At 55.8% G+C, this 22,191-nt stretch overlaps 8 protein-coding genes across 8 annotated transcripts; 5 read left to right on the top strand and 3 right to left on the bottom strand.

The window, feature by feature from the left end:
- Positions 1-83: 83 nt before the first annotated feature.
- On the bottom strand, positions 84-1,712 carry J7T54_003432 (Major Facilitator Superfamily; the record flags this gene model as incomplete). The annotated part of the gene is made up of 3 exons (XM_051505699.1): positions 84-1,227; positions 1,274-1,479; positions 1,533-1,712. 3 exons carry the CDS (start codon positions 1,710-1,712, stop codon positions 84-86), a joined length of 1,530 nt encoding a protein of 509 aa, XP_051362869.1.
- Positions 1,713-2,318: 606 nt separating this feature from the next.
- J7T54_003431 (Cytosine/adenosine deaminase or related metal-dependent hydrolase) lies at positions 2,319-3,650 on the top strand (the record flags this gene model as incomplete). Its single annotated transcript, XM_051505698.1, has 1 exon — positions 2,319-3,650. The coding sequence occupies one exon, from the start codon at positions 2,319-2,321 to the stop codon at positions 3,648-3,650; it is 1,332 nt and encodes a 443-aa protein (XP_051362868.1).
- Positions 3,651-4,223: 573 nt separating this feature from the next.
- J7T54_003430 (uncharacterized protein) lies at positions 4,224-6,599 on the top strand (the record flags this gene model as incomplete). The annotated part of the gene is made up of 3 exons (XM_051505697.1): positions 4,224-4,300; positions 4,381-4,592; positions 4,651-6,599. 3 exons carry the CDS (start codon positions 4,224-4,226, stop codon positions 6,597-6,599), a joined length of 2,238 nt encoding a protein of 745 aa, XP_051362867.1.
- Positions 6,600-7,068: 469 nt separating this feature from the next.
- On the top strand, positions 7,069-7,605 carry J7T54_003429 (uncharacterized protein; the record flags this gene model as incomplete). Its single annotated transcript, XM_051505696.1, has 1 exon — positions 7,069-7,605. The coding sequence occupies one exon, from the start codon at positions 7,069-7,071 to the stop codon at positions 7,603-7,605; it is 537 nt and encodes a 178-aa protein (XP_051362866.1).
- Positions 7,606-8,978: 1,373 nt separating this feature from the next.
- On the bottom strand, positions 8,979-13,833 carry J7T54_003428 (uncharacterized protein; the record flags this gene model as incomplete). Its single annotated transcript, XM_051505695.1, has 6 exons — positions 8,979-9,063; positions 9,140-11,000; positions 11,268-11,405; positions 11,511-12,571; positions 12,833-13,362; positions 13,519-13,833. 6 exons carry the CDS (start codon positions 13,831-13,833, stop codon positions 8,979-8,981), a joined length of 3,990 nt encoding a protein of 1,329 aa, XP_051362865.1.
- A 2,482-nt stretch (positions 13,834-16,315) lies between these two features.
- On the top strand, positions 16,316-18,041 carry J7T54_003427 (putative transporter -like protein; the record flags this gene model as incomplete). Its single annotated transcript, XM_051505694.1, has 6 exons — positions 16,316-16,548; positions 16,598-16,809; positions 16,891-16,992; positions 17,046-17,107; positions 17,155-17,736; positions 17,787-18,041. The coding sequence occupies 6 exons, from the start codon at positions 16,316-16,318 to the stop codon at positions 18,039-18,041; spliced, it is 1,446 nt and encodes a 481-aa protein (XP_051362864.1).
- A 506-nt stretch (positions 18,042-18,547) lies between these two features.
- J7T54_003426 (Cytochrome c oxidase polypeptide-like protein) lies at positions 18,548-19,443 on the top strand (the record flags this gene model as incomplete). The annotated part of the gene is made up of 3 exons (XM_051505693.1): positions 18,548-18,791; positions 19,111-19,304; positions 19,357-19,443. 3 exons carry the CDS (start codon positions 18,548-18,550, stop codon positions 19,441-19,443), a joined length of 525 nt encoding a protein of 174 aa, XP_051362863.1.
- A 411-nt stretch (positions 19,444-19,854) lies between these two features.
- Positions 19,855-21,371, bottom strand: J7T54_003425 (Mitochondrial clpX-like chaperone-like protein; the record flags this gene model as incomplete). The annotated part of the gene is made up of 3 exons (XM_051505692.1): positions 19,855-20,929; positions 20,982-21,150; positions 21,341-21,371. 3 exons carry the CDS (start codon positions 21,369-21,371, stop codon positions 19,855-19,857), a joined length of 1,275 nt encoding a protein of 424 aa, XP_051362862.1.
- Between the last annotated feature and the right edge of the window lie 820 nt (positions 21,372-22,191).

Raw genomic sequence — 22,191 nt, 5'->3', positions numbered from 1 at the left:
TCTTACAGATACATGCGTACAAGCCCCACGAAGGGGGAAACTGAGCCCGATGGCTGACTACACTGTCTAACAAAGCTATCTGATCACCAGCTGTACCGGAACATGCGATCCTCCTTGTCGGTCAGGTCCGACTTGGGCTGGCCCGTCCTGTCCAGCACGACATGGCCGTCGACGGCACCGTCGAAACCATCCTGGGCGTCCCTGGCATCCCGCCTTTTGTTGTCTGCGACGCACAGCCACCTGTACAGGACCATGGAGCAGAAGAGGAGACCCCAGGTGACGAGGGCGGTGATGACGCCCTCTGTGTAGCGGGGCTTGTTGGTCCAGAGCTGCGGGGAGCCGATGCAGCCGGCGCAGTAGCCGATGAAGAACATGGTGTTGACGACGGCGCGCTTGGTGTTGCCCTTTACGTTGGACGCGGACAGCGAGAGGAGGATGGACATGACGGAGGTGATGCAGGAGGCGAGCCAGGCGGAGACGATGATGCCCCAGTGCGACTCGAGGGGCAGCTTGATGAGCAGGACATTGCCGACGACGGGGGGGATGACGAGGGCCATGACGACAAGGGTCCTGTTCCGGGGGAAGAGCCAGCAGAGCAGGACGCCAACCCAGAGCATGGCGACCTGGACGGCGCCCGAGGGCGCGGTGAAGAGCATGGTGTCGAGCTGGTCGTAGCCAATGGCGTTGATCATGAGTGAGGCAAAAGTCAAGACGGGGCTCTGCATGGTGACGAGGACGCCGAACCAAAAGACCATCCAGGCCTTGGGGTCGAGCATGGTCTCGCGCAGCTGGTCGAGGGAGAAGGACGTCTTGTCGCCGCCCTCGCGGTCCTGGGCCATGCGGGCCGAGAGCACCTCCTTCTCGCGCGGGCTGAGGAACCAGGCGTCCCGGGGCCCGCCGGGCATGAGCAGGAAAAAGGCGACGCCCGAGGCGACGGTGAGGGCGCCGCAGACGAGGAAGAGGACGCGCCAGGGGGCGAGGCCGAGGGCCGTGTTCTTGCCGATGCCGTACATGAGCAGGCAGCCCAGGACCTGGGCGACACCGTTCATGGTCACCCACAGGGCGGTGCGCAGCGCGTGCTCGTCCTTGCGCCACCAGATGGACGTGATGGTCACAAAGGCAGGGGACACGGCGCCCTCGGCGAAGCCGAGCAGGAAGCGGACGGCCGCGAAGGAGGCGTAGGACTTGGGCGCGGCGAGGCACATGCAAATGATGCCCCAGATGATACTTAACACGGTCAGGACTGTAGTTGACACAATGGAGAGAGACTTACACCGTGCCGCCGACAAACTTGGTCAGGGGCAGGCGGGACATGAGGTAGATGAAGGGATACTCGGATACTAGCTGGCCGATGTAGAAGATGGAACTGCACCACGAGTACTGCGAGGCGGTGAGGTCGAGGTCCTGGATGAGGCCAAAGACGCCGGCGTACGAGAGAGATTGCTTGTCGAGATACTGCAGGAGGAAGACGAAGCACATCTGCGTGCATGTCAGCATGCCACTCACTTGGCGATGGGAAGGGCTGGACGTACAAATGGCAGGACGACAAAGTCAATCTTGCGAAGGACAGCCTTTTCCTCCTCGGGCGTGTAGGAGACGTGTGCGTCGAGCACGACGGGCTGTACGCTCTCTTCCTTGCCCGTCATGTCGACGGACGAAGGCGCCCTGTCGTCGGCCAGAGCTGGCTTCACGCTGTTCTGAGCATGGGCCATAATGGATGGTGCAGTCCCTTGTATCTGTCTTTCTCCGGTATGCTTGGGTCGATGCAGGAAAGAGGTGAAAGTTTGTGAAGAAGAAGAAAAAGATGACAATGGTATCGAGCACATGCAACGAGGCAGCCGTGATACTTCTACTCCACGTGGACTTCCCCGGATTCGGGCTGCTGCAGGCGAGAGATAAACAGCGACATTTGGTAGCGTCGCCATCATCTCCAGTCTCCACCGTTATCAAGAGCCCACCAGCATGGACCAGCCTGAGGGAAGTGATGGGTCGTCACGATTGAGAGTTCGAGGCTGGGATGAGAGCCCGCACGCGAGACAGGGAGGGCATGTTGCCGCTGTCGGGAGGATGGATGGCTTGCCGATAAGCATCGTCGGCAACGTGGCATCGGCAGGGTGTCGCGGCCATGCTGCCGACGCTGAATGCCGGCCATCGGACCGGGGAGAAGACGTCGAATGACGGAGGGAGGCCGGGGTGCAGAATCGCAGACTGAGAGGCGGCTGCCGCTCTGATAAAAGAAGATGATACAGAGGCGACTTGCTCCTTTCACTCATTGAACACGGTCACAGTGTGAGTGAACTGAGGCAACAGCAAGCGACATGGTGCCAGGATCCGACATCAAGCCTTGGCTGCGCGAGGCGGCGACCAGCCGGGCCTTGATCAACGCCACCGTCGTCGACGTTGTCAATGGCACGACGGCTGCCGACTCGACCGTCCTCATCTCAGACGGCCACATCACATCCGTCACAGCATCGGCGGACGCCACGATCCCCGAGGGCTACGCCGTCGTCGACTGCCGGAGCAAATTCATCTGCCCCGGCCTCTTTGACGCGCACGTCCACTTTTGCGCGGTGCCTGGCTTCGCCGACCTGTCCAAGGCCTTTGGCAATCACCGCGACGTGTCGCTTCTGCGGCAACCGTACGTGGCGGCGCAGATGCTGCACCGCGGCTTCACGAGCGTGCGCGACTGCGGTGGCGCACAGCTCGCCTTCAAAGAGGCCATTGCCGAGGGCGTGTTCCCCGGACCGCGCGTGTTCATGGCCGGGCACGCGCTCTCGCAGGCGGGCGGGCACGGCGACATTCGCAGCCCGCACGACGACTCGCTCGAGTGCTGCGGCGGGCATACCAACGGGCTGGGACGGCTGTGCAACGGCGTGCCCGAGTGCATGACGGCGGTGCGCGAGGAGGTGCGGTCGGGGGCTGACTTTATCAAGATCATGGGGTCCGGGGGCGTGTCGACGCCGACGGACGCGCTGGAGCACCTGCAGTTTACGCGGGACGAGATCCAGGCCATGGTGGAGTGCGCGGAGAATGCGTGCACGTTTGTGACGGCGCACGCGTACACGACCAAGGCGATCCGGCACTGCATCGACAATGGCGTCAAGGGCATCGAGCATGGCAACTTTGTAGACGAGCCGACGGCGGCGCTCATGGCGGAGAGGGGCGTGTATCTGACACCGACGCTCATCACGTACAACCAGATGGCGTCGGAGCGGTGGAGGGGCTACCTGCCGCCCGAGTCGCAGGTGAAGAACACGGAGGTGTTCGATGCGGGCCTCAACGCGCTGCGGGTGGCCTCCGAGGCGGGCGTGATCATGTGCTACGGCTCGGACCTGCTGGGACCGCTGGGCGCGGCGCAGACGCACGAGTTTGCCCTGCGCGCGCAGGTGCTCTCGTCTGCCGAGGTGCTCCGGTGCGCGACGGTCAACCCGGCCCGGATGATGGGCTGGGGCGACAGGATAGGCCAGATCAAGGAGGGTTTCGTGGCGGACTTGCTGGTGTTGGACAAGAACCCGCTCGAGGACGTGACGATACTGGACGACTCGGAGACGAACCTGCTGCTGGTCGTCAAGGAGGGCCGCGTGTACAAGAGCCGGTGGGCGCAGTGTGCGGAGGATGCGGCGGTGCCTGTGCGGGTGCAGGTTGCGTGATTGCAGAAGTTTGGATGAGAGAACTTGGAGTTTTGGTGGTGATGTCTGGCTTGGTTAGATAGCCCCTTTTCCAGGAGCTCAGGGGTGTGTATGTACACAACATAGGCTGGTGACTTGCGGTTGCGCTAAGCATCACAATGGCATGTTGAGAAATGAATGGATGAATGAATGAGAGCGACACAAGCCACCTTTTTGCCTTTATTACGTATACAATACTTTGTCAGTTCGGTGACTGACTGAGTAGAGAATCTCCCCCAAACCGGAGGCGGCCGCTATGATAGTTAGTCGCTTATGGGGGCAAGTGGGTCGGTCGGTCGGCCGGTCAGTCGCGACTGCCTACTTTCCTTTTATCGCACCTTCCCTTGGACTTGATGCTCAGGAATTCGCACCTCACTCTTCACCATCCGCTTCTCCTCTTCTCCTCTTGTCCCCTTCTTCCCTTCTTCCCTTCTCATGGCAATCTAGACGTTTGTTCATTTTCATGTTCGCCCCTGCCGTCCATCGTTTCGTTCGAATCGCTCAGTCGCTTGCTCACTCCCTCTGCGCTCAGTCGCCCTCTCCATGTGAGTGAAGATGAGCGAGCTCGCCCTCGAGCGGCGGCGCCTCCGACGACGCGTTGCCGACGACAACCGCAAGAGGGCCCCCAGAGCGTACGATCCTCCGCATCCCACACCCAACGATGGTCCGCTGCCGTCTCCAGTCCAGTCCAGACGCTGACTGTCCAACCCAGATGCGATCGCTGCAAGGCTAGGAAGAGTCGCTGTATCGAGAGCACGCCAGGCACTTGCCGGCGATGTGAGGCCAAGGAGTTGACCTGCATCTACGACGACAGGCGCCAGAGCCCTGATCACACGGATGCGTCGCCTCTCCCAACGGCCGCGAGGCAAGCTGCTGCCCGCAAGGGCACGACCCCTGGTGATGATAACATCTCCATCAACAGCTGTACGTTTGTTCCTCGCGCCCCTGCGCCACGACACGCTCAGAGACTGACCCTCGGAAGACCAGACGGACCGCATCATGTGGCCTCGCTTCCTCTCCCGCCTGCGCGAGGCCTTTTCCCTCGACGTCCAGAGCACCCCCGAGGCACACGACATGATGGCCATGCAAGCCTCCATCTCTGGGCCCCGGAGCCTGCTCCCCGCCGAGCTGTTACGTCTCCGACGGGCCATTGACGCCTTTCCACCGCGCCCCGTCGCAGACTACCTGCTGGCCGTCTGCATACGCCACGGGACCGACTCCTTCTTCTACTTTGACCAGGCCCACTTCCTCCATGAGATTGACGAGTTCTACAACGACCAGTCCTCCCCTCTGCGTGGCGACATTGGCTTCATCGGGCTGGCCCTCGCCGCTTTTGCGCTCGGCAGCCAGTGGACGCCCATGGAGAGGCCGAGCGAGGGCCCAACGCCATCGTTGGCAGGCGATCATGATCCCGGCACCCTCTTCCACTCTCATCTCAAGACGCTGGTCCCCGACTTGATCGAGCGCCCGTGCCTGCGCAACATACAGGCCTTTTACATCATGGGCGTCTATCTCATGCCCACCAGCGCCGTCGGCTCGTCGTACGTCTACATTGGCCTGGCACTACGCAAGGCCCTGGCTTTCGACCTGCACCAGAGCGCCGACGAGGCCAGCATCGACGAGCGCGAGCGCGAGGTCCGCAACCGTCTCTGGTGGTCCATCTGGTCGCTCGAGAGGATTACGGCGCTCAAGCTGAACCGCGCACGGAGCGTCGACATTGAGCATGTCACCGTGCCATTGCCGACGCCCATGGCGAGCCTGGACCAGGGCGACAGCCGTATCTTTGACAACGTGCAGCACCAGATTGCCATGGCCAGGCTCGTCAAGATCCTCGATGGGGTCACCGATGTCGGGTTCGTCTTCCTCCCATCTCCTCGCTGGTTTACACTCACCTTTGTATACAGAACTCGCCCGAGCGCAACTGCCGTCCGCCGTCTCGAAGCCAGCCTCAAAGACTGGAAACATTCGCTGCCCTTACAGTTCAAGCTGGCCAACATCAACACCCGCGACTCGAGCTACCGCGCCGTCCTTCATCTGTACCTCAACTACTATTACGCCTGGATCGCCATGGGCAAGGTCTCGGTAGTCACGGTCGTGCGAGACCATCTCCGTCAGAACTTGAGTGGCCAAGGCCCTGCGAATACACCCGCTCTCGACGCTGCGGTCCGCGACGTGTCGTATGCTTGCACCAGAGCCGCGAGCAAGATCCTGCGCCTCTTTGAGATGTTGAACAACACGGGCAACATTACGCGCTTCTCCTTCACAGACTTTCAAGGCTGCAGCATCGCGACCATTGTCACGCTGCTCTCCGGCATCCAGGGCCGTGACTCTGGATACGAGGGCCGGGTCACATTTGGCCTCGACTGCCTGAGGAAGATGGCGGCCGGCAACATGACGGCCAAGGTGGGCGTCCGCTTTGTCGAGGCACTGCAGACGATTGCCGACGAGGCAGTCATGAAGCTGCGACGCGCCGAGCACGATCATCTCCAAGTTCAGCACGAGGTGGGTCTTGACTCTGGTGCGGCCGAGTACACCCGCTGGGCGCAATGGCTGTCGCGCGCTGAAAACGAGTTGCAGAGCTTGGGCAGCCCGCTAACAATGGCGACGAACGTTGCGCAGCCGCCCGTCATGCTCGGGGCGCCGCCGACAACGGACAACAGCAATCTGCCCATGACGCCGTCGGTTCGGGATGCTTCCATGTGGGATCACCCCACAAATGACTCCCTGCTGCCGCCGCCGCTGGCACCCTCGGCTGCTGCGCCAGCACTGTCGACGTTTAACGCCCGGCCGATATTCGAGCACTCCAACAACAACGGCGGTTCCGGAGAGGAGTTTTTGCCCTCGTCGCTGTATGGCGACGATCAGAATTTCCTCATGGGCCTCACAGGGTTGGATGTCTTAGACTTTTCGGAGCTGACCACGCCATTGTGAGGAAAGTGAGCACCTTGCCCTGCAGGGTCCCAGAAACCAAAGGAAAAACCTGACGCACACCAAAAAGCTCCCGCGTATCCATCCGATGTGCATAAAGTAATGCATTGCATTACTCAGTCGTCAAGTCGCGCTCGGGCTCGACCACACGCGTCCAGGTACGGTACACGTACGCCTGCTGTTTTTGTGCACACAGCCACAGGCTTTGCACAATCATGTCCTCACCTCCCCCTGCCGAGTGACGCAAAGTTGCAGCGTATGGAGCAATTCATGCCGATCAGGAGGCCCAGAATTGGCAGAATACGAGCCTAAGTGAAGCTGGATGCTTGGCTTTGTCTGGCCCTCATAACAGCGGCACTTGTTCCATTTTCCTCTCTGCTTCCACACTCAACTTCTTCCCTTCTTCATCATCATCACCATCGTTAAAAAAACACACACTCGTTTCGACCACACGATCGCTTCAGCAGCCGACATGTCGACCACCCTCTCCACCGTGCCCACGCCGTCGGCGGCCACTTGCAACAATGTCTACGTGATCCCCATTCAGGACAGCGCGTGCGCCATGCCCTACTCGGACGACGCCGTCGACTACTTCGAGTCCTGTTGCAAGGGCGCCAACGTCTATTCGTACGGCGACGACTGCGGCCTCTACTGCGTGGCCAGCGGCCAGACGGTCGAGGACCTAACGGCCTGCCTGATCGACGAGGGCGCCCAGCACGGCCAGGTCTTTTGCTCCGGCAACACTACGGCCACGGCCACCGGCGACGGCGAGCCTCCTGCCAGCGCCACCGCGACTGTCATCAGCGACGGCGGTGACAACGATGATGACAACGAGGATGGCAACGATGATGACAATGATGACAGCAATGACGACAACAACGATGATGGCAACGATAGCAACAACAACGACGGCGACAACGACAACGCTGCTGTCAAGTCCAGCGTCAGCGTGTTTGGTGTTGTCGTGGGTGCCATGCTCTTCTCTGGCATGACCCTCGCCGCGTGGTAACGTGTTGCGATATAATGTATTTGCGACATGTCGACGGCAGGAGGCTTGACCACATGGTTCGCTTGTCAAATAGATGTACGAGATTGTATGCATAAGCTATGGTGTTTTTTTGGTTCATCAAGAGGGACTTTATTTGGACAAAGCATGTAGCGTTTATAATGTATACAAGCCGGCACTAGCCATATGCACATCAAAAATCTTTCCCTGAGGGAGGCTGAGAAGCATCAGTGCTGTTTGAGAATTGCCGACCAACGTTTACTATGCAGATGCGTACTCACTCGGTCAGTGTAAGACATGGAAACCCCTCACATAGTGCAAAATAGCAGTGAGACAGTCCCAGTAGCTGTCTCAGTCACTTTAATTCACTTGTAGCGCTCAAGTCGATGTTCAATGCTTTAATCGAAGAATGTCATTCATACACTACAGGGTAGTTGAGGTTATGTAGGTTGGTGCAACTGAAGACGACTCCAAATTCCAGGTTAATAGAACTGAGCAAGATGGCAAAGCGCAGGTCGTGGCCGTTACGAACAAGGTTAGTGGAAGCTCTCTGTCGTGGTAAGTGCTCTTCTTCTCTCACCCCTTGGCAGGCTGAGATACAGGAACACTACTGACCATGCATAGCCAAGACGTTGCCCGTGGACTGGGCGCCATTACGGACAAGTGCTGGAGACCAGATAACTCTGTTCAGGGACGGTCCAGAGCTTGGGGCAACGGCGACATTGCCATCCACATTTCCGAGCCCTTGATCTTATTATGGCGGCGATGACGGGGAGGGCATGGATTTTGCATAGCGCCGGGGAACATAGCTTCGACGTACATAGAGTGAGAGTGAGAGAGCAAGGCATCAAAATCCATCACATCGCATCGGCACAGGTCCAGTAGCATCGCAAATCATTTCTCATAACATTCGTTTCTACTCTAGAACAGTGGCACTTCAAACGCCCTAGTCCGATGTCTGCTAGTGTTCACAAAGACGTCTTCCCACTGATGCTTCCAGCTTTTCACTGTTTCCCGCAATATTTCTGCAACCTCACTAGCAACAAGAGTCGCTTGCCGAATCCCAGTACCTGATTGTGTCTGTGTGCCCCGACTGGGGGCCTGTATCATAAGCATGTTATCGCTGCAAACAACCCATGACCCCCGGACATCGTCGACGATGCTCGTAGCAAAGCTCGAGATCAAAGAGCGCGCGGGTCCCCCGTCAGTCAAGCGCTTGTGCGGTCCGTGGCTCACGAGGGCGCCAGTTGTGAAATTGGCCTCTTTTAAGTTGGTCTGCATAGTCTTCAGCAAGGCGCAAATAGCTTCCCATTCAGCTGAACGCACTTTGCAAACGGAGAACATTTTGAAAGTAGGCCATAGGAGATTCAAGACGCTCAAAGCTTGGTCCAATACGTGTAGATGTTCTGTAGTCTGCGAGCCTGGCGAGGCTTCAACAACAGCCTGGACCAAGACCCGTATCTGAGGGAGATGAGTCTCGTCTAGCACCCTCGGTACTGGCTCCTCATTAAGATACTGGCAGATTGCGTGGGCATACACATCCAGCATTGGGTACGCCCTGCTCTCCACAAAAGCAGCTTGTATAATTGCTGGAAGCATAGCGCCGACGACAAAGCGCGAGATGCCGGGATGGCGCATTCCTTTTGCTATCATGTCCACCTCTTTAGAAAAATCGCCTTTCATCAATGCGACCTTGAAGTTGTTGACGAGGAAGTAGAAGAGCTCATGTGCGGCTCGGCTCTCGCCTTCTGCGAGACGCAGTCCATAAGACACAATGGCTGCCACCTGGAGCTGCGGATCATGTTCCGATGGCGAGTAGTCCTTGCTGATCTGGTAGAAAAAGTCATCCACTGTGCAGATGTCGGTGCCGTGGGCTTTGATGAGTTCAATGCACTCGCGCACAAACTTGATGTAATCGCGATGCTGGCTTGAGTCACCGTGCATGCTGCCCAGGTCTCTCCTCATTTGCTCCATGGCCAGCTTCAGAATGCGTGAGTGCTCAGCCTGCAGGGCGCGTTTCTGACTGGGGCCTGCGTCCCTGATCGCCTTGCGCATCCACGAAATGGCAAATTCGAACATGTCCCTGTTGGTGCGATAACTAGGGCTGATACTCAAGCCTTGGGCAGCCTCTGGGACGAAGGGCTCTCCTTGACGGATCAGTCGCTGTGCCAGTCGATTCTCGTATGCTAGAGCCTCGGATGATTTCACAATAGCCAGCACCCAGAGCTCACATAAGCTCAGGCCATCCTCGCAGAAACCGTCGAAACCACGCTCGACCAGTGTCTCGACAAAGAGCGTGAGATACCTGCGCTGGTTGAAGCCAAGCAAGTGAGGCTTGTCTTGGAACAAACGGTGCTTGCCTGGCTTAAATATGGAATTAAAAGTCATGACGCCTGCGTTGATGAAGCGCATGCCCATTCTTGCACCGAGTTTGACGACATGCTCGATACAAGCCACCATATCCACGGAAGCCAAACAGCTTTGCTCCGCATCCGGGTTCAGAATAAGGACTCGTCGAGCCATCTGGAAGAAGTTGCTGGCCAAGTCATGATCGAGAGACAGCAGAGCATCGTCGGCTTGTGCAGAGTTCAGAAGCTGACTTTCACTTTGTTGGCTTTCTTCCGCATCTTTGAAATCGTCGACGCGGCTGAGGAACACGTCCAGTGTTAAGAGCGCGGTCCTCAGCATGCCCCAATCGAACTCGGGCCGCGGCGAGGAAAAGTGCTGCAGTATACGCTGCAGCTGCTGCGTGTTCAAGGCAAAGGTTGCCGCTTCGAGATTCTGGGTATGCTTTATAACGTCCAACGAAGTCGATAGCGAAACGTGTACCACGTCGGCCACGGCATTCTTGTTCAGCTTGACCATCGCACTGATCATGTCGGGGCTGACAGACTTGCTCACATCGCTAGAGAGCCCGAGAAACTGCTGCTGTATATCAGAGGCTATGGTGTCGTATTGTTGCATCATTTGTGTGAAAAGTCTGTCGCGCCATTGATTGAATGGCTTCATAGACGTGGTCGCTTCGCCGTTGCTCACAACGAACCTGGCCAACTGGCTCCATGCGCGCAGACTGATGAGGCAAGCCTCTTTATGTGAGGTTTCAGGGTGAACAAGACGTTCGATCAGGGCGACGCTAGGGCGCACGGTCGGGGGCGCCGCCCAGTATAGGGTGCATAGCAAATCGTGGTGATTACGCAGTGCAGCCAGATCGCGTTCATGGATATGGTGCTCCTTCATATACTGCCGATTGTGGTTCGGCACTGTCCGCGCCACCATGTTGCGGATCTCCTTGGTATGCTCGCCTGCCCGGAGTCGACAAATGCCCAGGGCCAGCATTTTGAGGAAGATGTGGAAGCACTGGTCCTCTGGTTCAACTTTGCCCACATTGGGCGTCTGAGCTAGATTCTCGAGGAATTTTGGTGATCCATAGAACTCCTCGTTGCGCAAGTGAGACAAATTTTGCGACCCGAAGAAGTCGAATATTGGACCGATAATGCTTATGCAACGTACCCAACCCCATTCGCTTATGAGATGGTGACATCTAGCCAGTATAGTGCGGCAATAGCTATTGAAGCTAGGCGCCTGCCGGGGTTGGCTATTGTACAGCTCGAAGACACGTCTTAGCAGCTTCTGCGGGATGGTCCATCCTTCAGTGCTTGACTTACGTCGCTGTCCCGTCACAAGTACACCTCGATCGTTGAATTCGGTGAGAGGCAGCAGGGTGAACAAGGTCTCCCAAGCACCTTCCAAGATGCGCGCATCATTGGTAGAGGTTGTGTCGGAACCGACGACGTTGTGGGACACTATATCCCAGAATGTGCCTCGCGGTATGTTCGCATGGAAGAGTATTCTCATCAATAACACCCACGAATGAGCATCGCACGCGTCGTCTTGAAATTCCTGCGCACCGTGCCGGGTCACCTGAAGCGTCCGATAGCGGTTCCTGAGATTCTTGATACTTGAAGTGCCCAGGACTCTCGAGAGCGCAGAGGCCAAGACCTTCAAACGCTCCTCAGCCGTCAACTGATAGCCCACGAGGTTCGGATCCCCGCGGCATATGAGGTAGACGACGAAGGCCACAAGGCATAAACAGTCCATTACGCGAAGGATTATTTGTTTGTAGCCTTGTGACTTCGCTATCACGCCGACCTTCGCCGAAAAGCCCTCGAGCAACTCTAACATGCGTGTTACGGCAGCAAAAGTTTCCGCGTCCGTCTCGAGCGTCATGAAGTTGCTTACGTAGGACACGAGAAAGTGTGCCGCATCAACCGAAGTACTCTCTAGACATTGGTCTCCTTCTAGATATTCGGCAATGTGATCAAATACGATGCCCATCTCCGATGATACTTGTGCATCCCATAGTCCCCACCGCAGGGTCTGAGGGCCAATTGAGAAGAAAGTCCGGGGCTTTTGCAGCTTGAGCTTCGGCATGAAGTTTGAGTCGACCACAGTCTCAATGACAGCTTTTCCCAAAAGAGTCGAGTGGTAGAAATAGACACCCGACGGCAATGGCAGACACTCAAAGTGATGAGTGTAGGCGGTACCATAAGCGCCAAGACCGGAAAGCTTGTTCGCCACGTCGAATTTCTCAACATCCGCTGCAGGGTTGACGTTGGGGCCTTCCGATAATGACAGATCTGTATGATCATAGTCTTGGATCACTGGGTCCCTAGCATGGGTAAATTGGGGATCGTCGACATTGATCTGTTGCGGTTTCTGTTTCCTGCGGCGTTGATTCTGTGGCCTCGGACTCCTTGGGAACGCATCATCTTCTTTGGTCCTGTCCTGCAGCGGCTGGAATGAGTACCTGCGAAGAGTGCCTGTCGAGGGAGGCTGGGGTAAGTGCTTAGCGTGGTAGAGCTGGTCCAGGATTTTCTTGCTAGCATGGAATGCAACGGCTGACATCCCCATCTCGTCGCTTTCCAACTGGGCAGGGCGTAGTCGAGATGGCGTATCAGGACTGCGGTGCCTGCGTTTTGGGCGATCGCTCCTGGAACCAACGTTGCCGGTAGAGGGACTGCTTGGACGCTCTCGCTCAGAGCGAGCAGTATCTCTGGAAGCTCGGTGTTCACGCCTTGGGACTGACGTCCGCCTCTTTGCCGTTACAGATCCACGTTGTTTTATTGACCCTCGCCTCCAGTCCGCCAATAGTTCGAGCGCATCTAACTGGTCACATCTGGTCGCCATTTGAATAGATTTTCCTCTCTGATCAGCTCTCCCCTGATCTGACCGTTTCTTTGCCGTGCGAGCCGCAATTTTGAGGAACTGAGGTGCATCAGGCTCGATCACATCGAGAATACTGAGCTGAGGTAGCGAAGGTCGGGATTTGTTCAAGCGAGCGCCGGCCTTGGCTTGACGTCGTCTGGGCTTCTGGGGTTTGCTCCGAAACTTTTCGGCGAGAGACTCAGAAGGAGTCTTCGATTTGCTGTATACGGCATCAATCCTGGGTTGCCTAGGAGTCGACCTTGATTTAGGTGCGGTGTTGCTTCTCTTTGCTGTTTTTGTCGGCTTCTGGAACTGGTCTGACAGTCTGCTTTGCCTTTTTGGATCTAGTACCATGTGGTCGACGTTGTTGTCTTCCATATCTGAAGAGGCGTCGGAATCTATGTGAAAGTTGCGTGCTTCTGGTGGGTTGGGACGTGATTCCAAAACCAATCTTGTCTGATGAGGAAACAAGTCCTCCGTCGTCTCCAGAGCATGAGATGGCGAGTCATCGTCGTCCGAGTCCTCGAACAGCAGCTGATCCCGAACAGAGCCCGGCTGAACAGCACGTCGATGAGCCACTCCACGGCGATTTTCTCGTTCTGGGGAGCGATCGACCTGTCGCTGTGCCAGGCTTTTCTGTATCTTGGCGCGCCCAGATAGCTGATCTAGACGGAGCCACGATGCTGGAAGGACGCCTCGAATGCGACGAACATGCTGGTCCACAACTTGCACATCACTATCAGAATTTCCTTCTGTGGCGCTGGATGCATCATCAACCAGTATGATAGGACTGGTTTGCCGCGCCTGGGCCGCATTTCCCAAGCTCTGCCCGTTTTGAGGTAGTAAGTGTGCGGCCTCGCCGGGCGCCACCTTTCTTTGCTCGATTTCATCATCGAGTCCACGCGTGCTATGCTCCTCATCGCCAGGAACCGCATCAGGAAGTTTGAAGACATCCGTTTGATTGGAGGATTGCGTGGCGGCTGGAGCCTGGGCGTCCGCAGTTCGGGAAGGTGTATGACTCTGCATGGCGGTTGTTAGTCGTCTTCGCTTCGCGGTTGAAGGTCTGTCCGGTGATGTCTGTCGTCTGCGCGGCTTCAGCCCGGATCGTGGCGTTCGGCGTGAAACCAGCTGCTGCAAAGTGGGAAGCTCATCGTCATCTAAGCTGGTCCCTTCGGTCTCGGCTCTGGAACTTGCTTGACTACTGATGACCCCTTGTATGTGGAAAGGCGATGTCCTCGTTGGGGACGATGACTCTTCGCGAATCAAAAGGTCGTCCTCGACAACGGCGAGCAATGTCCTCTGGCTGTCATCAGTGTCATCGGTCGTAGCCTGCTGACTGACATCGTGCCTTCCCAACCGAGACTCCCTATCATCCGGCCCGTCATGAGGGCCACGTGAACGCTCAATTTCTTTATTGACAAGTCTCAATGGGTTGAGGCCATGTTGCCGCCACTCTCTTGCATAACGCATATTTTCCGTAAAGTACGGACGGAGCTGCTCTGGTTTCCGCGCCCGAAGCGATCTTTCATTGCGGGCAACAAGGAGCCGGGCTTCCTGTGCCTCCGCATCGAGCTCATCATGTTGACGTGGCTGTCCGGGCTGTATGGGCACCTGTGAAAGCTCTCGAGAAGACAATGTAGGTTCGAGATCGACATTTTGCATTTTCCAGTCGGGCATCGCAGATGACGAGGCTGTTTGCGGTCGTGGCACCTCGAAAGGTGAGCGGAGGCGAAGGGACTGTTCGTCATGATGAACAGCAGGTTTATTCAAGAGCTCGGCGACGGACGGTAAGTCGGGTGACAATCGGTCGGTACAGGGAGATGATAATGGGGACTCGGAAGAGGCTACAGTCGAGGGCTTTCGCGACGTCACCCCTAGTGAAGTGATTGCGGTTTTGTCGAAGTGATCGGGACTAGACGGTATATCCCAGATGTCCTTTTCCACTGCAGACTTCACCGGCTGTAGCTGTGGTGTTGGAACCACATCCTGTTGAATTTGTGGATTCTTCGACTGGTTCTGTGAGTGGCCTGTTGACTGGCTTTCGAAGCCATCCTCGTCCTCTGAGTCTGGGACTTCTCCCATGTGCCTCCAATCAACCATGTTCCGCCTTCGATCGTCATAGCCTGTGTTGGCCGGGGGTCGAGCTCATGTTGAGAGTGAACAAGACCAAGCCCGAGTGCAAGTTCGAACAAAGTTTGTGAATGACGGTCGCCGACAGGGGTACCAGTACCTGACCCTGACAAGTAAGAATTGGGAATTTACAAGTTACGTGGACGTAGCTGGTAAAGCACAAATCGACATGGAGGGCGTGACGTGAGACGCGTCGGGAAGTCGCGCGCCTGGTGGGGCTACTTTAGCATTATCAGCCATAATCACGCCGACACATGTCCACTCTAAGATGGGTGGACTGAATATTGTCAACCCGGACGCTAAGTTAGTTACCTTTGCTTCAACTTCAACGACATCACTCGATGATACTACCAACCTTGTCCAGATCGCATCGTTGAAGCTATTAGACTCTTCGAGCCCCGCAGAGAGACCCTGATGCAGAGGCACTCCCGTTGAACAAAGAGCTGTGTGTCGCATCATGAGCTTCGCACAACGAGCTATGCCACTGGCCATGGCCACCTTCTGCGGTGTCGTTGGTGGTTAGTCCATGCGCTTCCCACAAATCTGACATTATCTTAACACAACGACAGGCTACTATACTTTCCAGCCGATATTTGCACCAGAAGCGAGCCAGGCAAAGCCAGGCTCGGAATATCCGCCAGGGTATGTAGATCGGAGTTCAGCAGTCCGTCGATGTTCATGTTCTCGAGCTGATATAATTGACACTCAGAACTGCACCATCACCAGCCGTCGTTCCTGTGTCTGCTATTGAGCCAAAACCTCATCCAACAGAATCAAGGATGAAAGGGGCCCCTTCACCGAAATAGTTCGACTGGGTGCGGTCTTTCTCTACAATCTATCAACATAGTATCAGCCATATATTTTTTCGGAGTTGGGAGTCATAATGCACATCCTTATCCCTTATGAATCTTCCATCCAGCCAGTGTTCAAACGCATCTGAACCTACCGGAAGCCCGATTCACATGTTTATCATCAACTAGGCAAGACTGTTGATCTTGCTTGGCTGGCTGGGCAGAGCGTACTATGACGGTAAAACGGACAGCAACAATAATATTGAATTATCACCTACTCGGAAAGGTAACAATGTCCTCTCGTGTCACGGTTGCCGGTTGTTAGATATCACATCGGTTTCCAATCTGATGCACACTCATTCTCGACCTGTCTAATTCAGAACGCTTGACATGGGTCGCGGCAAAGACAAACCGTGCAACTTCTCTGTGCAAGTTGGGTTTGGAGAGACTCTAGGTCTTATCTGCATATCCGCCTCAAAGGATGGCCGGGCTTAGCTTAAACCCGATCCGCATATAGGATTCTCTCAATAGGCCATTTCGCCAGCCTTTTGCCTCCTGATAAAGGCGGTGTCTTGTCAAGCATTATCATGGGCAAGGCAGATGACAGAATCTGGGCAGACGGCCAGGTTGCCTCTGCTTTAACCAAGCCCGACTCGGATACTGAAATGCCGACCTTTACTGGCGAAGCTGAGATGGTCCGGCGAGATGTCAGCCTCATCGTCGACTGGGACGGCCCAGACGACCCAGAGAATCCTCACAATTGGACGAGGAAGCAAAAGGCAGTTTACATTACCATCATTGCTGTCATCACTTTCATAACGTCAGTTCGAAGCAATCTCGCGAACGGAACCAAAGCTGAAATAGTACAGTCCGCTGGCATCCTCCATCTTCGCACCGAGCACTGAGCAGGTAATGGAAGAATTTGGATCAGACAGCACAATGCTTGCATCTTTCATCGTCTCGGTGTACCTGGTTGGATACTGCTTCGGTCCTCTTGTGATCGCACCGTTGTCGGAGATGTACGGGCGCTCCCCGCTGTACTATATCTGCAATGTGATCTTTGTCGTCTTCACTGTTGCGTGTGCGTTAGCACCCAATATGGCAGCTCTTCTCGTCTTCCGGCTGCTAGCCGGCTTAGTAGGGTCTTGTCCTTTGACGATAGGTGCCGGAACTTTGGCGGACATGATCGGCCCAGAGAAGAGAGGAATGGCGATGTCCTGGTGGATATGCGGCCTATTGCTTGGGCCAGTCATCGGTCCCATCGGTACGTGGGCAACAATGCTATCTTTTGCATTTTACTGACCTCGAGGGTTGTAGCCGGCGGTTACTTGGCCGAGAATAAAGGTTGGAGGTGGTCCTCTTGGGTGGTTGCCATGGCTGTGAGTTCGTCAACCGCGAGCAACTGATGAAATCTCTGACGAAATAGGCCGGATTTGTGACCATACTGTCTTTTGTCTTTCTTCATGAGTCGTATGCCCATACGCTACTCGAGAAAAAGACACGGCGTCTTCGAAAGGAGACCGGTAACTCCGAGCTTCGCTCAGCGCTAGACACCGGTATGGCAAGCAAGGAGGTCTTCAAAGTCTCTATTGTTCGCCCCACGAAGATGCTTTTCTTGAGCCCAATCGTTTCTAGTTTGTCTCTGGACATGGCAGTCCTATACGGATACCTCTACATGCTGTTCACGACCTTCCCCTCGCTCTTTATGTATGAGTACGGGTTCTCTGAAGGTAACATTGGTCTTACGTATCTGGGCATTGGCATCGGATCGGCCATTGGCCTGTTCATCAACGCCAATGTCTCTGATCGAGTGGCAATCCATATGAAGACGATGCGCGGGGGAGTACATCAACCAGAGTATCGGCTACCGCCGGCCATGTATGCCTGTTGGCTGATTCCCACGGGTGTCCTCTGGTTCGGATGGACCGCCGATTATCATTGCCATTGGATCCTTCCGATCCTGGGCACAGGTGTCTTCGGCGTTGGCGTTGGCGTCGTCATTCTCATGGTGAGTCCTGCAGCGGGCGGTGAGAGCAGGTCAAATTTTAACATTAGCAGATGTCGATGGCTATCTATGTAGTAGACGCTTTCGATATATACGCAGCATCGGCGACAGCTGCCACGACTGTTCTGAGGTCTTTGCTTGGCGCGCTGCTGCCATTGGGAGGCCGTGATCTATTCGATAACCTTGGAATGGGCTGGGGAAGCTCTCTGCTTGGGTTCCTTGCGCTGGCCATGACACCTTTGCCATTTATCTTTTACCGCTACGGCGAGCGCTTCCGCAAAGTCACACTCTTCAACGTAGAGTTCTGAGGGGTGCTGGTTGCTCACAGCGCGTCGCGAGCAATGTGAGAGTGATCAGGTAGACCAAGAATCATTGCACGCAGCATCAAGAATTGAAGGTTTGGCAATCGTCTCGAATTGTACATGGCGCAGCTTCGCCCCGTCCCGTGTGCTGCGCAACCCACGAGACGTGCGCCGAGCCGTGCCAATCACGACACGTGAATAATCATGTCACTTGGGCAAATAAAAAAGACCTCAAATCGACAGTTTCTCCCGTCTTGACATCAGACCACTTTTGTACCTTATATGCACGGCGGAGGCACCACGTGACCTATAGCCGGCCGTCGTTGTCTTAGTCATCCAACAGACAGACCTTGCCGAGCTCCATTCCAGCAAATGCTGGACGAAATCATTAGACCTCACGAAAACCCTCAAACACCCGAGACGACGTCAATTGACCCTACATCCACGGTCCTCGACCCTCCACAGTACGAATCTTCTCCGCTCATTCTCCCACTCGAAACATCTCACGCAACATGCTGCGTACCCCGGCGACGAGCATGCTGCGCAACAGCCTGGTGCGCAGCGCCCCTGCTGCCCGCCGCGCCGAGTCGACGGTCGCTGCCTCTGCCAGCCACGCCATCTCGAAGCCCACCCTGGCCAACATTGAGAAGCGTTGGGAGGGTATGCCTCTCCAGGAGCAGGCCGACCTCTGGATGGCCCTGCGCGATCGCATGAAGGGCAACTGGAAGGAGTTGACGGTTCAGGAGCAGAAGGCTGGTACGTGTGTTTTTTCTTGCTGTGCTGCATTTGCCACGCCCCAATTGGATTGCACCGTGGCTCAAGAGTCGTCGAGGGCGTTTCCAACGGCAGATTCTCTTTCTCAGTCGGAATTCGATCAATTGAGAGCTGGTGATGATCCAATGCTTCGTTCCCCCATGGTCACGTCGAATCGCCCACGCATCATTGGCTCTCGGCACAGATCTCGTCAAGTGGGTCCCTTGGTTCACGACGACGACAAACAACACCACGAGGACACGCTTCACACAACTCCGCGCTTCCGATGTATCCTGGCATAGTTACTGATCCAACTCAATAGCTTACTGGATTGCTTTCGGTCCCCACGGCCCTCGCGCTACTGACCCCCCCGGCACCGGTGCCAAGGTCTTCTGGGGCGTCATGGCTGGCCTGGGTGCTTCGTTCGGCATCTTTGGCTTGATCCGCGCCTTCGCTAACCCTGCTCCTCACACCATGAACAAGGAGTGGCAAGAGGCTGTCAACGAGAAGCTCATTGTAAGTGCCCGTCGGCTCCTCGGTCAATGGTCTGGTAGCTCACGCAGTGCAGGAACAACGCGCCGACCCTCTCACCGGTATCACCTCCGAACACTACAAGGGTCCTGGCCAGGTCCAGTCTCCTCCCAAGGGCCCTTAAATCGATCCTACGCGATCGCTTTAGCCCTTCGATACCACATAATCCGAACATCCTTATACTCAACCTTACGTTCCCTTTGTTTTAGAGACCTAGGTCAAAGCTCGCCTGTGGGATGCATCGAATGGCTTCGTGTGTAAAGAATCAAGTTGAGAGAGGTTCACAAAAGCTCACTAAAGGGTAGCGGCGACGGGGCAGATGGGAGGTCTCGGCGACTTGACTTTGATTTTGCGCGTCAAACTGGTGTAAATACTGTACCACAACAATGGGACACATGTTCTTGGATCATGCGGCCTGAAGTGAGTGAGTTTCAACGCTGCTCAATATATAATGTGAAGACGCTGTCGTAGGCAAAATACACGCAAACGCCGCTCATGCCTTTGCCAAGGCTGTTCACTACACTGCAATGACGTTTCAACCACCACTTTGACCGGCTTCTCTGTATTGCTCGAACGGTGACGGATGGGTTGCTGGCCGTGGATTCAGCTCCTCTTCCTGCAGCCGTCTGTCAAGCTCGAATCGCCCGTCCTTACCCCAGTAGAGCGGCTTTTCTAGCCCGCGGACGCATGCCTCCGTGATCAGTACGTGAGGCATGGGAGCGTCGAACATTGGCTCGGCTAGGACCCGTTCCATCTCCATCTTCAAGGCGCGAGCTCCGGTACCTGATTTTTCCGCCCGCTCGGCGATTGCGTAGAGCGCCTTTTCCGTGAAGTTCAAGCGCGAAGGGTACGTCTCGAAGAGTGCTATGTACTGGGCAGCAAGGCTATTGCGTGGCTCAGTCAGGATACGAAACAGATCATCTGTGGACAAAGGGCTCAGTGCACAGACATTGTGCAAACGGCCAATTAGTTCGGGGATGAAGCCAAACGCCTGCAAATCCTCTGGCGTTGTGAGATCAAGCGGTGTGAACGACGGGGCCGAGGCAGCGGTATAATGTGGGAGATGGGAGAAGAGCTCCTGCGGTAACGCTTGCTTCGTTCCAGCTACCGTTGTTCGTCCCTCGACCTTCCCGCCAAAGCCAACCGAGGGCTTGGCAACGCGGCGAAGGACGCTCTTGTCAAGGCCTACAAAGGCACCACAAAACACGAAGAGGATGTTGGTGGTGTCGATGGTGAATTGGTCGACCTTGCCGCCAGGGGGTGTCACCTGGGCGGTTGAGGAGCCTCCGCCACCGAAGTTCGTTGTGATGGGCGGAGTGGATCGCGAAGAGCGGTTGTCCTTCACGTTGATCGTCACTTTGGTACCCTCTACGAGCTTCAGCAATGCCTGTTGCACGCCTTCGCCCCCGACATCCCTGCCGGTTGTCGTTTCTCGCCGAGCAATCTTGTCAAATTCGTCCAGCACCACAATTCCATGCTCTGTGGCTTTGATGTCGTAGTTGGACTCTATGAGCAGGCGCTCGATGCAGGATTCGACATCTTGACCAATATAGCCAGCTTGGGTGAATGAATTGCAGTCGCATATGGAGAAGGGGACGTTGATCTTTTTACTTAGCGTCCTGAGCAGTCAGTAGCGTCCCGTCAAAGACGCGAGTTACTTACTCCAGAATGTAGGTCTTTCCTACGCCTGTAGGCCCGATGAGGAGCATATTGCTTTTGTCAACCTTTACAGGCTCGGGGGCGGATGGATCCTCAGCTTGGTAGAGGCTCTCGTAGGGATCCTCTTCAGTCTCCCTCGCATCATTCAGGTGTCGCAAAGACTCCTGATGGCCTGGAAAGTCATCTTCAGAAGTTTCGTCAGCCGAGCGGCGCCTTGAGATGGCATCTGTGAAATGCTGACCTTCGACAGGGTGGACTTCACGCCGCCTTTGGTGAAGCTCGCGATCCCGCACTAACCGCTGCCTACTCAACTTGTCCCGTCTATTTCTTTCCTCGTGCTCGTGCTGGCGGCGTCTCCGTACACCTTGGTAATGATTGAATATGGTTGAGCATATTGTCTTCTTGGCTCGGTCTTGCCCGACAACATAAGCGTCAACACGCTTCTTCAAATCGCGAGGGTAAAATTGAGGGACTCCGAAACTCGATTTTGTGAACATGGGACCACGTCCGTTTTCAGTATTCGGATCATAGCTGCCTGTGAAGCCAGAATTGAAGTCTGTCGTCCGCTTCGACGCTGCTAGAGGCTGGGAGGTGGAAAGCTGCCGAGAGCTTCGCCGGCAAGCGTGGCACGGGGTAAGTGGAAGACGCCACCTGGCGGATGCTGGACCACAAAGAGCCACGGATAGTCGTCGAGCCGGTCGGTACATTGTTTGGTTGCGAAATGCTGGTGCGCAGATGTCGGAGACGAGAGGTGGCTGAGCTCAACTGCGTCAAGACGCGGCGGGAAGATCGGATATTTTGTCGGTCACGCGGGGATAGCAATCACGAGTGCTAGATAGTGCTGCAAGAAATGGGGACCTTGTAGTTTTTCGAGGACTCTGAAGCTCCCTACCAACTAATAAGGTATACTTCGCTGGTAGGAGTCAATCGTGTGAACAAGCATGACCAGCGGGGCCCGGTTCACCGGCTGGCGCCGGTTCGGAGCAGCGATAAAGTGATAAGAGCTTGGTAGCGATAAGACCAAGATAAGCGGGCTGGCCGTTCCGCGAGGTGATCGTCGGATCGACAACTGCAGGGAGGCAGGCCCCAAGGACCTGTCTGCAACCTGCAATCCTTTATTTACGTCAACAGTGTGGCGTTCAAGAGTGGCGAATTGACCAGACGAGGATGCGGAGGCTGCAGTACGCTCGCACACTTGGCGCAGTCGTAACAT

The sequence above is a fragment of the Emericellopsis cladophorae genome (genome assembly GCF_022114955.1).
Source record: "Emericellopsis cladophorae strain MUM 19.33 chromosome Unknown NODE_16_length_390664_cov_118_533041, whole genome shotgun sequence".
Lineage (NCBI taxonomy): Eukaryota > Fungi > Ascomycota > Sordariomycetes > Hypocreales > Bionectriaceae > Emericellopsis > Emericellopsis cladophorae.
This window is presented reverse-complemented; position numbering and strand designations above follow the sequence as displayed.